The 13,368-nt window shown below is 39.9% G+C and overlaps 1 protein-coding gene across 1 annotated transcript in view; it reads left to right on the forward strand.

Moving 5' to 3' along the window:
* The window catches only part of cntn4 (contactin 4), a gene marked incomplete at both ends in the record, with an annotated part of 169,059 nt that overhangs the window by 139,062 nt on the left and 16,629 nt on the right, over nucleotides 1-13,368 (forward strand). Inside the window, one exon of the mRNA XM_083939368.1 lies at nucleotides 5,000-5,127. Coding sequence (XP_083795494.1) covers nucleotides 5,000-5,127 — 128 coding nt within the window. The remainder of the gene's footprint in view (nucleotides 1-4,999; nucleotides 5,128-13,368) is intronic.

The following is a 13,368-nucleotide window of genomic DNA, read 5'->3' on the forward strand; positions in this document are numbered from 1 at the left end:
GCAAGCTGTGTGCGCACTGAGGCAATAGTCTTTGTGTATAGAAGGCCATAGCTGAGACTAATTATTTGGTGGAATCACTGTAAGCTTGCGACGATCTCTCTTCCTGTGGTCTCATGGCTGAGTAATCCCAATGATAGAATCTTAACCCCTATTTTCACAAGCCTTTTTTATTTACCCTGTTAATTAAGTAGAGACACATACAGGCCTCCACCTGCTGTCATGCTACCAATCAGCCGTGGCCTCTCAGAGTCACTAAGTATTCATGAACAGTCCTGTTTGAAACGCTCAAATCAAACTCTAATCTGTGATTAGGCGTAGTGTTTCAATGTTGAATTTTTATGAGTGTACTCCTATTCTTCAACGGCATTAATGAGTTAGCGTGTTTACATGGAAAGCGAGCTAACATGATTCTATTATTTGAGCACGAGGCTCCAGCTGCTGCCATAGTCGCTCTACATTCCTCTCCCACACTTCAGTTCAAAGCCGCGTCTCTCAGCGCACAATTTTCTTGACTTTTTTTATGGCTCATTATTTGGATTGTGACAGTTTCCGCTCTCAATGCCGAGTTTATCAAACAGATCAAAGACAAAATATGTCTGAATGAAACATCAAAACAATGCTTTCAAGAGCCTTTTTGATTGTGAGGAAGCTTACAAAAAGACAATGTCTGCATCTGTTAACAGCGTCTCAAAGAGAATGTAAGGAAATAACAAAAACAGGCTTTTACGTTGGACCAGGTTCTTTCCTGCAATTTCCACTTCACAGTGGCCGTGATAGCTGCTCCGTGACTGATGTTATTTGTCTCTTTCATCTTGTCACAGAGCAGGGAGGATCAACACTGTACAGGCCCGGTCCTCGGAGGCTTGATCTCATCCAAAATACACACCTGTGTTTTTTATGATTATACGAGTACATTTGGCCATCTCGCCTTGTTCAAAATAATCACCTCCTTTTAGGAGAGTTATTGCTTTGTCCATTAAACCTGTGTGAGGCAGGGATGAAAGGAGGCACTTGTGTTCATCTCACCTGTGAATTATTGATACCTGCCCCTTCGCTGGCTTCTCTCGGGATGGAGGTGGGAAACGTCTCCTCACATAATGAGCACATTGCACAGACATGTTGTCAGGGCCATGGCAGAGACGAAGGAAGGCAGGAGCAAAACTGAAAAGTGTTAATAGTAATCCTCCATCTCTTATTCACCACAGCTGTGCCTCCACTGTATTTGACCTCATCTGCTCTTCTATTAGCTTCACACTAAAATGACGAACATTTATGCAGACAGCCGGTCGGTTCCTCTTTCTGTACTGTCTAAGAAAGGAAAGTGCTTTTCCAGTCCACATAAAACACTTCAAAAAACGGTAAGGAATGTGGTGAATGGCTACAGTCTTGGCTCCAGAGGAAGGCTGCTGAGGATTTAACTCTCTTTAAGAGCCATTGTGCAGCACCACTTGTTCGCTCTCCACAGAGCCTCCTCTTACAAGATGCATGGTGCACAAGTAACGTGATAACTATTTTGTCCCTGAGGAAAAGGGGATTGTGGATATACAGAGCACAAAGCACAGATACAGGTATTTAGTTATGTTGAGGTATTGCTGTGAGCCTTGTGCTGGTTGACTTGAACTGGGTCAGTTTGTTCTAGTGGAAATTGTGCTTTTCTTATGTTTTCACCCTCATTGATTGCAAATAGCTCTAGTTAATTGATAATAGATTTGATAAAAACTGATTGTTCCCTTTAGATAGCATGAGTCATCAGACAAACCGTGCTTTATACACAGAGCGCTGCAATGCAATGTAATTAATGTATAGTAGTTGTTTTAATTGTGCTTACTCTGCTCAGGGTTATGGCCAGTTGCAGGATTGTGGTACCCATTAATGGGCCATTTTCTTTAAAATTTATCAGCCTCCAGGTTTGATGTCATTAACTGTGGGCCATCCTCACAGCGATATGCCCCTCATGTAACTGATGGTCATTGTTGGCTACTTTGCATTCAGCACTTTCCTTGCAGCCTGATATGAACCAAAAGTCTCCACTCAGCAGCACCAAGCGGTTTTAGAAGTACATTCTCTTACATTAACTGTCTCTGCATTTTCTTATCACATCAACCACTTGACGAAGACCCAGTGTAGACAGATAAGCGGGGGGGTAACACTATGTCACGCCGTATCAACTGCATTTCACATACAAGTACCAGTCAAATGCATCACTGCTGCAAAGAAGAAAACACCCTGCACACATAACAGAGTGATCATAACAGTGAGAGCTGATTAACTGTTTTCTGTGCCATGTGTCATTTAGACGTTGAACTATATAAAACTCCTCACTGTTTCAGTGCGGACTGCACCATCAGGTATCTTGAACTTTGAAATGGTTGTTTGATTCGCTCAAAAGCCGGAGTGACATCAGTCTAGAAAGCTAGTGTGCTGATAACAGGTTTGTTACTTGTTATTGTGGCCATATTGCAGTGTTATTTAGTTCAGTAATAAGTATTTGAATACAGTAGGGACAGAATGTTTTAATCAGTGCTTTACAGTTAGAGCAGTGGAGAGTCAAAGGAATAGCCACTAATCTGTCAGATGAATGAGTGTTAATACTACTTTTAATTTGACTTTCTCTTAAAGTGATTATAAAAATATGACACTGGTTTTCATCTTTCATTACTGGTCTTACTACTTGTAGATGAAAGGGGCAGCTTGAAGTGACAGGCTCACAGATAATTGTCACGCCACTCTGCAGTTCTATGGAGCTTCACGGCGCCTTTCAGCTCAGTGTTTTTGACCAACCTGACCAGCATTAAACAGCCGACTGACTACGATTTAGCAAATGGACTGCAAACCTGAATAATTTAAACAGTAAAAGGAGGTGTTGCATTTGAAAACGCCCATATCCGAATCATTTGGACGGACGACAGTCAAAGTTTGTGTAATGCCCAATTGAGCCTATGTGTGAATATCGCAATTTATTTTTGCACTCAGTGCGGAACGTTACTCATTGCACAAGTTCCCACCCGGCCCGTAATACTGACGCACAGGATGCAACACGGGAGAAATGAAACGGATGAGAAGTGCGATGAGTTGTTGTTGGGTTCAGTGGGCGAAATTGAGTTAAAAAAAACAAACAAGTAAAAATGTGGATAAGAGCACGAGGTTTCCACATTCTTGAATATACCGTACCAAGCACTGTTTAATTTTTTATAAACCCAAACAAATGTGTTTCAGATGTAAAAGTTTACAAAAAGTTCGTTCTCACTGATAAAAATAAACACATTTTGTTGTTAAACTCATTGTTGTGTGTATTCATTAATTAAGTAATTGACCAAAATCCATTTAAATTGAAAAAATGTTGCTTCTTAAGTCAAACATTGATATGTGATTAATCGTGGTTAATTAATTACAAAGCCTCTAATTAATTCGATTTTTTTTAATCGTGTCCCACCACTAGTTTCTATAATTCTGCTCACACAAAACCAGAAGATAACAAACATCCAAGAAAGAAGAAGAATGGTCATTTACACAAAGATGAAAATTAAATAAATTAAATTAAATTAAATTAATAGTAAGGGCTGACGCAAAAATCATCAATAAAATAAAAAATAAAATGAGCATTTGCCATGTGGCCAGAAACATAGTCTAATGTGTTAACAGGAAACTTTAAATTAAGATAAGTGAATAAAAAGAGTGAAAAGAAAAACCTACATCTCAACTGAAGGGGTTGAAAATTATACTATTGCTAGTAATCACTCACTGTGACTTTGGAAATCTGCACTTTTCTAAAAACGGTTAAAGCTTAGATATTTAAACTACGGTACCAAAATGCATCATGGCTTAGTCTTATTTGAGTTTCTGGCTACACAATAGTCAATGTTTCCCTGTAGTACTGAAGCCCTGAAAGGCAAGGTGAAAAAAAAAACGTTTTTTCAGGCATTGTTGGCCAAAACCTAAATTTATCTCTATGTACGAGATAATATCTCAGTCTCTTCGCAGTATGATCCCATCAGATTTTATATCTCCATTATGTTTTACAGACGTTTGAAGTAAACTGAGAAGGTAAAACATTTGGTTATTCTGCATTTTGCTGAACTAACTTGCTGAACTTTACTGAGCCTAATAAAGCCTTAAATATTATATCCGACATAGGAGATAAACTAAGGTTTTAGCCAACAATGCCACCAAAAAAATATTTTTTCCCCCTAGCCTTTCAGGGCTTCTGTACTGTAGAAATTTTAGCTGCTACTATAAAACATTTAGCTGCCAAGTGCTAACTAACAAAACAGCAAAGTTGTGGGCTGTAAACCCCTAAAAAATGGTTTAAAGATGCCAAAACACTGTTAAACTCAGGGGAACTGTAGAGTCGGGCGGATAATTCTTTGTGGTTCTGTGACTCCTTTGACTCATAGGTGAACAGAGCAATTTATAGGACACACATCATTCCCCCCCTCACAATCAGGCTGCTACCGTTTCATATTTACAGTGTGCAGATTCAGCAGAGCATTTCAGATAATTAAAACTCCATGTACTTTGATGAGTTGGTCCACCCTTGATTCCTCACAGTGCCTTGCTTTCAAGGGCACACTTTACATTTTTGCTTGTTATTTAGAAAATGTCAAGTTTCGTTAAGGCCTTTTGACCTTTTTTTAAGCACTTGTGGCCATTGTATAAAGGGCATGAAGCCACTGTTGTCCTAGATATCTTGAAGCCACGTGCTGAATTTATCACCACTGGAAATGCGATCCAATTCCTCATCATTGTCATCTGTAAAGAAGCAGAACTTAATGAGAGACACTGAGAAATGGTCTCTGTCTTAGTCACTTGTCTTTGTCTATGTCAACCCAATGCCACACAGTTTAAATTTAACAATGCAAACACAGCACATTTGTCACTAATAGTACACGCTGATGTTGTAGAGTAATTATTTTCTGTTTTGACTGAAATTGCTTTGGGGATAACGATGACCTGGACAAATGAGACCATTCACAGGCTGATTTTCTGTTTTTAACTACAGGGTCTCCATCTTGGACAATGGTAACCTTCGGGTATGGAATGCAACCAAATCCGATGCAGGTCTCTACACCTGCGTGGCAAGAAACCAGTTTGGCATGGCAAGCAGCACGGGAAGTGTCACAGTTAAAGGTATTTCCTTTTTACTCTTTTCATTTCATCACCGTCTCTTTTGCAGTTCAGTCAGCTGGGACCCTGACCAATAAAGTACTGGATGCCTTTTTCAAATGCATGTTTTTCCCTCTGACAGCAGGTAGAGTTGCTTGATGTGTCAGCCTGCTTCTTGAAAAACTAACCTGAAGTATTCTATTTCATAAATAAAACATGACCAACATAGAGAAGAAGGACACTGATTTTTATAAACCTCCAACTACCTCGTTCTCTCAGACTTTTGATAAGTCATGAGGAGCAAGCAGGGTTTTTTCTCTGTGCTGTTCTCACTAGAGAGACAGACACACCTCGGTTGCTGTGTCTGTTTGCAGAGGTGTTGAAAACATTCAGCTCACTGCCTCTGTGACTCCATTACTGACAGAGGATATGCTGTGTGAAAAAGGTCTAGTGGTGTTAGATCAACTGGGCTGGGGATTGTATTTTTGCTCTGGTGCTGTGACTTATTATGCTTCACAGTAGAGCAAGAGACCTTTTTTTACCATCACAAAGGATGTTAATATTTCAAATGTTATTGTAAATGACCTTGCTATATCAGATATATATATCAGTTACTTTCTATATAAACATTTGTTTTCATATTTGCTCAAACTGTCACTATACCTGACAGCACAATGAGACAGACGATCTGTAAAAAAGTAATGTATCCTGACCTCCACCTTCTGCTCTCTGTCTGCTCCATTCAGAGCCCTCTTTGTCTGCTCCTAATGCCCTCTGCTAGATTCCACCATGCTTGACCTACTGTACAACAACCACTCAGTGCCATAAAGCCTCTGACACAGTGTCAATGACTTCTCATGGTCTCTGATCACACTGTCAAACTAGCCAGAGCTGATTCTGTTATTTTTGCCTATTTTCTCGCAGAAACACCATTAGGACAAATTTTCTCATTTACAGCTCAACAGTACCTAAAATATGCTTCTGAATACACTTTGTGAGAAAATAGGCAATACAGTAAGGGCGCACTCACACTGTCGTTCTGTACCGGGCCAAAACCGTTTTTTCAGCTAAGGCCTAGTACGTTCAAGCAGTGTGAGTGCACCCGTTCCGCGCATAACAGCCGACAGAAAGAGGTGGGCTTTAGCAGAGCCGTTTGCACATGTACGAGCACGAGCGTGCGCACGTGTACGAGCACGAGCCCTACGGCGGTAGCAGTATGTGCGCCTGTTGGGACATAGAAAAAAGAAGGACCATGCGCAGAAATTTAACAACAACAACAATGGCGGTCAAAGGTTCACGTTGGTGTGATGCGGAGGTGGAGTGTTTACTGCAGATTTGGTCGATGAAAATATTCAAAAACAGTCGAAAAGACGCACAAAAACTCTGAGGTCTGTGGAAAGATTTGTAAACAAAGCCACACACACGCGATCAATGCGTGTGACGTGTTACGGCGTGATGGCGTATGGACAGCAAGAAGCACTGGCCGAGGCCCAGGCAGTGTGAGTACAAACGGGGCTGGGGCGCGGGGGGAGAGGGAGGAGGGACAAGTACCCTTAAGCCCGGGTCGCGGTGCGGAAGGACAGTGTGAGTGCGCCCTTAGAGAATAATGATTTATATTTTATTTGCCACGCCTAGTTTTACAGTTTGATCTGTGTTTATGAGCAGTCACTGGCGCTGCATCAGAGATTCCTCGGCTCTGATTGGTTGTCGGTCCGGCACAGTGGAATCTAGCAGATGACATTAAGAGCATACGGAGGAGAATGTGGAGGTAAAGCTACATGACCTTTTTCACAGACCGTCTGTCTTATTGTGCTGTCAGGATATCGTGACAGTTTCAGCAAATATGAAAACAAGGATTTATGTCCACACAAAATCAACAACTGTTAAAAAGCCGTACATCAGAGAGAATGCAGGTGTACTATACAATACTTTTTACTTGCTGAATGTTTTCACATTCACACCAATTAACTATCATATTTATGCAGATTATACTTGAATTTTTCCTGCTCTGTCACCTAGTGACTACAGTCCCATATATTCTCCCGGTAGGGGAATTGACTAAATGAATGATTGAATGAGCTTTTTCTTGCTGATGCAGACAAAACTGTGATCATTTTCTTTGGTTCAGAAGAAAGAAGGCTGGATTTTGGTTTTAAGAGACAAAGTCAGAAATCGTGTTAGAGATCTGTCACTCCGAGAAACATCTAACAGGCATGTCAATTCAATTACAAAGTCTGCATTTTACCATCCTAAAAATAAAGCAAGATCGGTTACAGCAAATTAGATTACTACAATGGTCAGGCCCCCTTAAAAGAACAAAACAGAAAGTGGCTGCTTGAGTCCGAACAAAGCACAAGAAAACTACACACATTACACCTGTTCCCAGGTATCTTCTAATCTGTCAGAGAAGAGTTTTAAAATACTGCTGCCTTTAAATTTCTCAGTGACATATGACCAAAATACATCTGACTGTCATTTACTATATAAACCCTCTCAGCCTCTCAGGTCATCAGGTCCACGGCTGCCAACTGTTCCCAGAGTGCAAATTAAACATGGGGAAGCAACATTCAGTTACTGTTCACCAAAGGGCTGGAACAAGAGAGTATAGTTAAGGTTAAGGAGTGCAGACTTGCTCCATCATTGACCCTTTAAACCCAGGTTTAAAACAGAAACTTAAATACTTCCCCTCCTATCCTGTATTTATGTCTCTGTTATTGACATTTTAATATCCTTTAAAGAGTGTTATGGGGGTTATGTTCTTTTAATTATTTTAATTCTAAATGGTTTTATGCTGGTTTTCTTCATGTTTTATATTGTTATTATTTGTTGCTAATCCTGTCCCTTTGAATTACGTTGTGTATGAAATCATCTGGGCTTACAGTGCAGTGCATTGTGTGGTTTTATTGTGTGTCTGTTTTTCTGTCCTGTTTCCATTGGGGATACATTTCTCACCTCATCTAGTTCCTGGGGGGTTTGCTGACATATTCAGTGAACTATACCCTTACTGTGACCTCTTTTTCACGGGTGTTGCACAGTTCATTTATGTTATTGTTATTTGTTCTTCCTTGACCTTCCTCGTTGGCTGGCTTGTGTAGATTTATAGAATTATTGATCTGCATTACATTGGCCTCTTGGAGAAAAGTTCATACCTCATTTCACAAGGTTTGGTTTAGAGTTACATGTATATTTCATCAGATTATTGGAATCTTTACATGAATTATTTCAGACAAATCAGACAGCTGCCACCGCATTTCTTCCATTTCACTACGAGCAGCATATTCTGAGATGTTAAGACAAATCCAGTGGAAAAGCTAGTCTTCTGGTAAATTCATTCAGAGCTTTTCTTTAGTCATTTAAGAGAGACTACAGTTCAGCGTAACCACTGTTAAACTGCAGCACACACTGATCGTTTGCTTGTGTTGGTGTTGAGGAGACCTTTCACCTGTCAGGAAATGGATTGCATAGAGTAACGGAAACAACTTATAAAGTGGTGCCAAAATCCTTCCAATTCCCCAGACCATATGATGAGAGGCATGTTTTCTATCACTCTCTCAAGTACAATCACTTTTTCATATAGTCTTGAAGGCAGAGCTGCTTCTTCTTCTTCTTCTTCTTCTTTTTCTTCTCTTCTTCTTCTTCTTCTTCTTCTTCTTCTTCTCTTCTTCTTCTTCTTCTCCTTCTTCTTCTTCTTCTTCTTCTTCTTCTCTTCTTCTTCTTCTTCTTCTTCTTCTTCTTCTTCTTCTTCTTCTTCTTCTTCTTCTTCTTCTTCCCAAAGGTTCAATCCATTTAATTGTCTTCCTTCTACAAGTTAGTGATCTGTAAAATCCTTTGAAATGCTGTGTCAAAAGCACAGCGGTCTGCTAAAATATCCATTGCATATTCTTTTTTTCTTCTCCAAGTAGTTCCTATAAAAACGTGAATACGTTTTTTGGTCCCGAAGGCAAGTGTTTGATTGAAAACTTGATTGAAAAAATACTGTTTAATGTAAATTTGAATAACAGCAAGAGGAATGTCCTATACTGTATCTATACAGTAAATTCCCTATTCACCAGAAAGCACATCACATAATGGAATTTTAAAGAACTCTATACCATTAACTTCTTCTGTAAATCACTGTCAAGGCATGTTTCCTTTTCTGTTGAATTATAAAAGACAGATTTCATATATTATGAATGCTCGAAAGTCAGCAGCATTCAAGGATGTGGGGAGAGCTTAGAGTGCACCTTGCCAATGATTTATGCTGATGCCTCACTCTGCCTACCATTGACGACTCTGCCTTTCTACAAAAATAATCAGTAACCTTTGCATAATTGAAGTGAATAAATGAATGGTATAAAATGTCAGTATATTTGTATTTTTGCACATGAACGTGTTCATTGCTGTGAAAATTTAAGCACAGAGCTTGACTTCGAGGCATAATAGACATCACACTATTGCTACACCCTGGCAGTTACACTCTACACTCTCCTTTTACCCATTTATCACACACTGTGAAGTGAAAATGGTACAGAGCCCCCCAGCCAATCAGTGTGAGTGGGGTGGGGTGGGGGGTTGGGAGGGGGGGCTTCCGCTCTCTCTGTAGGTTCAGGTTGATGGCCTATATGTGATTTTCCAATCAAGTTGCAAGGAAACACACTGCATATGTCTTCTCAGCATAAACAGACGCCACCTTTATCTACTTATTCTTGTGAAAGGGAATATGGGTTTTATTTGACACCCTCTCTCACTTGCTACGTTTCCATCATCATATTTTAAAGCATTTTTTTTGCAGCTAATGTAAAAATGTTCTTGTATATGATCTTGTGCCTTCCTGTCACAATCGATATGGTTTCGAAAATGAGATGGGGTAATTTGCATGCACTATTTCATTGAGGATTGTAAACCTGTTTAGTGAGGAGAAATGTATGTTGCGGGAGCAGCCCTTATGGGAGATGACAGTAGTTTATTCAAATTGACTTTGGTGATATGAATGCTGAAAAATACCTGTCAAAAAGCATTCGGCGTCTCTGGTCATGAATAAGCCACCTAGCAAACACCGGAGTAGCAGTCACAACAGATGAGCCTTGTTAACATCCCCATTATTTCAACATTGGAGGGATATTAGCAGATTAATTGTACTTGATTATAAATGTGCTACCTGGATTTTGATTACACCAGAGGTGAGCCACTGCAATTATGGTTGCCTCCAATCACTACAGATGGTCAGTGAATTCAAAACTTGTGAGCTCACACTGTGTTCACTTCTGTTTGCCTTCTGTTTGACTCACATCATTGCAACCATTTGCTTTGGAGGTGTTTGGAAAGTATAACCATACCATCAAACTATACCATCCCCTTCAGTCTCAGCTGTGTTTTGTGTCTAGTGCTAATTAGAACATGTTAGCATACTTACACACTAAAGTAAGATGGTGAAAATGGTTAAAATCCTACCTGATAAAAATCTGCGTGTTATAATTGTCACTTTGAGCATGTCAGTTAAGCCACTAGCATGGCTGTATACACTGTTCGGGCAGTGGCGGATCTAGAAATTTTTACATGGGGTGGAAAAGCGGTGGCAAAAGGCGTTGGCAGGGTGATATGGGAGGATGTTACACAGGAATCCCCAAATATAGATGGATTTAACAAAACCAACACAAAAATAAATTAAAACAATTTATTGCTTTATCATGAACAACAGGAACAAGCCCAGTGTTTAGACTAAACCTAACTGTGCATTTCAAAATGAAAATATAAAATAAAAAATATATTAATCAAAAACAATAAAAAAAAAAAAACAACAACTTAGATTTCAGTCCACGAGTGATCCATCACCCATCTTTTTAAGTTAGCTTCAGGCTGTTTTGTACTTTTGATTTTCGATTCCTTGTTTTTTAATTTTCATCTCCCTTCATTACAAAGACGGACGTATTTTGCTTGGCCATTCTTTTGCACTCTCTCCATGCAATCATGGCATTCACATGCGGGTCTGATTTGGCGTGTACACTGAACCCACTGTCTTTGGAAGTGGTCTTCTTCCAGTTGGAATAGCCATTTTCTGGCCTTCTCCTGCTCTGACCCTCCTGGTCTCTCTCAGTTGACCTTCTACCTTCTCCTTCATTTCCCTACTTCTCTTCCTGCTGTGCACTTTTCGTACTAAAAAACCTGTCAATATCCCCGTTTTTTTGATTTCCTTCTCATCGTTCTGCTCTCTTGCCTGCAATAGTCAAGGTGTGAAAAGCTCTGGTTATCCTTATATTACGTCACACTGTAAGTATAGCAAATATAAAATCAGAAAAGATGTATCACACGCACACACACACAAGTTATGTTTAGACTAAGTAATGCTATTGTATTTGACAGTAAAGGATGTCACATGGTTTAATTTATGCAGCCTCATTGCTGTGATATGTGACAGTAAGTGGTTTTATCTTACTGATTAGCTCATCAAATCAAAATGATTGATCTCCGAGCTAGCACTGTGCAGTGTGTCTGTAAACGTAATGATTGAAACAGACAGGTTTTAATATTTTGTATGAAGCTGTTGTTGTCTTTACTAAAACGAAAACTAATCGAAGGACAACATGCTCTTACAAATCACGAGCGAGTGATTTCATTTTTGGCTAAATGATGCACACACTGTTATTGCTAATGCTGAATCACCTTTAGCAAACATGAAATTCATTACAAAAGTAACTTTAAGTCAAACTACAAAACCTTGACCAGTAAGAATCCACGTTGTGTGTGTCTGGTCTCCAAACTGGAGCACTTGCTCTGATATCCAATATAACTGCTTATGTTTTTTACAGTTGGAAGCCCGGTGCCTTGTACGATGGTATCAAACACCCAGGGCCGTGACACCGTAGCAAGTGTGTCTGAGCTTCACCACTGCTTCGTCGGTCTCCAGGGCAGCAGGGTCCATCCGTGGCCGCACATAACGTAAAGTCCCGGTGCCCTCAGCCCATGTCTTGTGCTCTCATTTGCTCTTGGAGTCCAGGTCCAGATATTTAGCTCGCTAGATGTCTGGAGTGTGTCTATGAGACAATAACAAATCTTTGAACAGTTCGCACAGCACGCTTGAGCTCTGACTGGCAATATCTTTGATCTTGGGGAGTAGAAAATTAGAGCTAAAGGTGTGTAGTGGGCACTTTACCAATCGGCATAACCGATCAAGACAGCGGTAGACCACCAATTGCTGTATTCTGCAATGTAAAATTACTGTTTTCTGTAAAAAGGAGTCTTTGAAGAGGGCAGACAGAAAGCCTTCAGTTCCCCGTCAGAAAGGGCTGCCTGATGGCAAAATAATGTTTTTTTCAATGGAATTAGTTGTTGTTGTGTGGTGACGGTATCAAGGCTATGAACAAATCAGTTGGCTTGATTTAAGCTATCCGTTAGCCAATGTAGTCTTCATAAATAAAAGATGATCTGGGATTGCAATAGATTTTAAATCACTGGTCATTGCTTTAGTCATGTCTTGGCTTTTGAAGGTACAAGACAGAAGATAAATTGTCTCATGAGTTGCTTGGACATAAAAACAGACCAGTTTTATACCAAAGTCTGGCGGACACACCTCCAAGCAAACCCTTTCGTCCATGTCGACTGCCAGCAATTGTGTGAAAGGAATGTGATGTGTGACACCCATATAGAAAAATAATGAGCAGCCTTCTGTCAGTGATCACCAGCAGGTTGCTACAGATGTGCCACTGCACAGCCTACAATTCAGTATTGAGAGTGTCTTGTTTGTATCTGCTGAGCGATGTACACAAGGTTTTCTTGTAATTGAAGTTTGTCCTTGAAAGAACTTTGATTTGTGCTTTGGAAGAAAAAAAAAGTTGCTTTCAAAGAGGAGTGAAGGATGAGTTTGTGCTGTATTGATGAAAGCACTCTTCTTGGTTTGTTGATATGAAAAGCAAGGTGAAAGAAAACGATAACACCATCACCACACTTTTGTTCCAAAATGACCATTACACAGCAGCATTGTATGCAAATTATGAAACTGTGATTCACCTTTAAAATAAGATATGAACTTTGTGAGAAAAGGCCTTTGACTGGCCAGTGAAAAATATTGGCTTGTCTCTGCGACGTTGGCGTGAATCTCAGTTTTAAGGACTTAGAGGGTGAGGGTGAAGCTTTTCTCTGGTGAATATGTTTTCATAATCCCTGGATCACGTGGCCCGTTGCTCTTCGATGCCCCTCTTTATTCATTATTCAAGCTCAAATCACTTAACTTGTATGGAAAACTACAGTGTCTATACAGTCAATGAGAATACATGCTTACACATTACAGCT

This window comes from Echiichthys vipera, assembly GCF_963691815.1.
Source record: "Echiichthys vipera genome assembly, chromosome: X".
Taxonomy (NCBI): Eukaryota; Metazoa; Chordata; class Actinopteri; order Perciformes; family Trachinidae; genus Echiichthys; species Echiichthys vipera.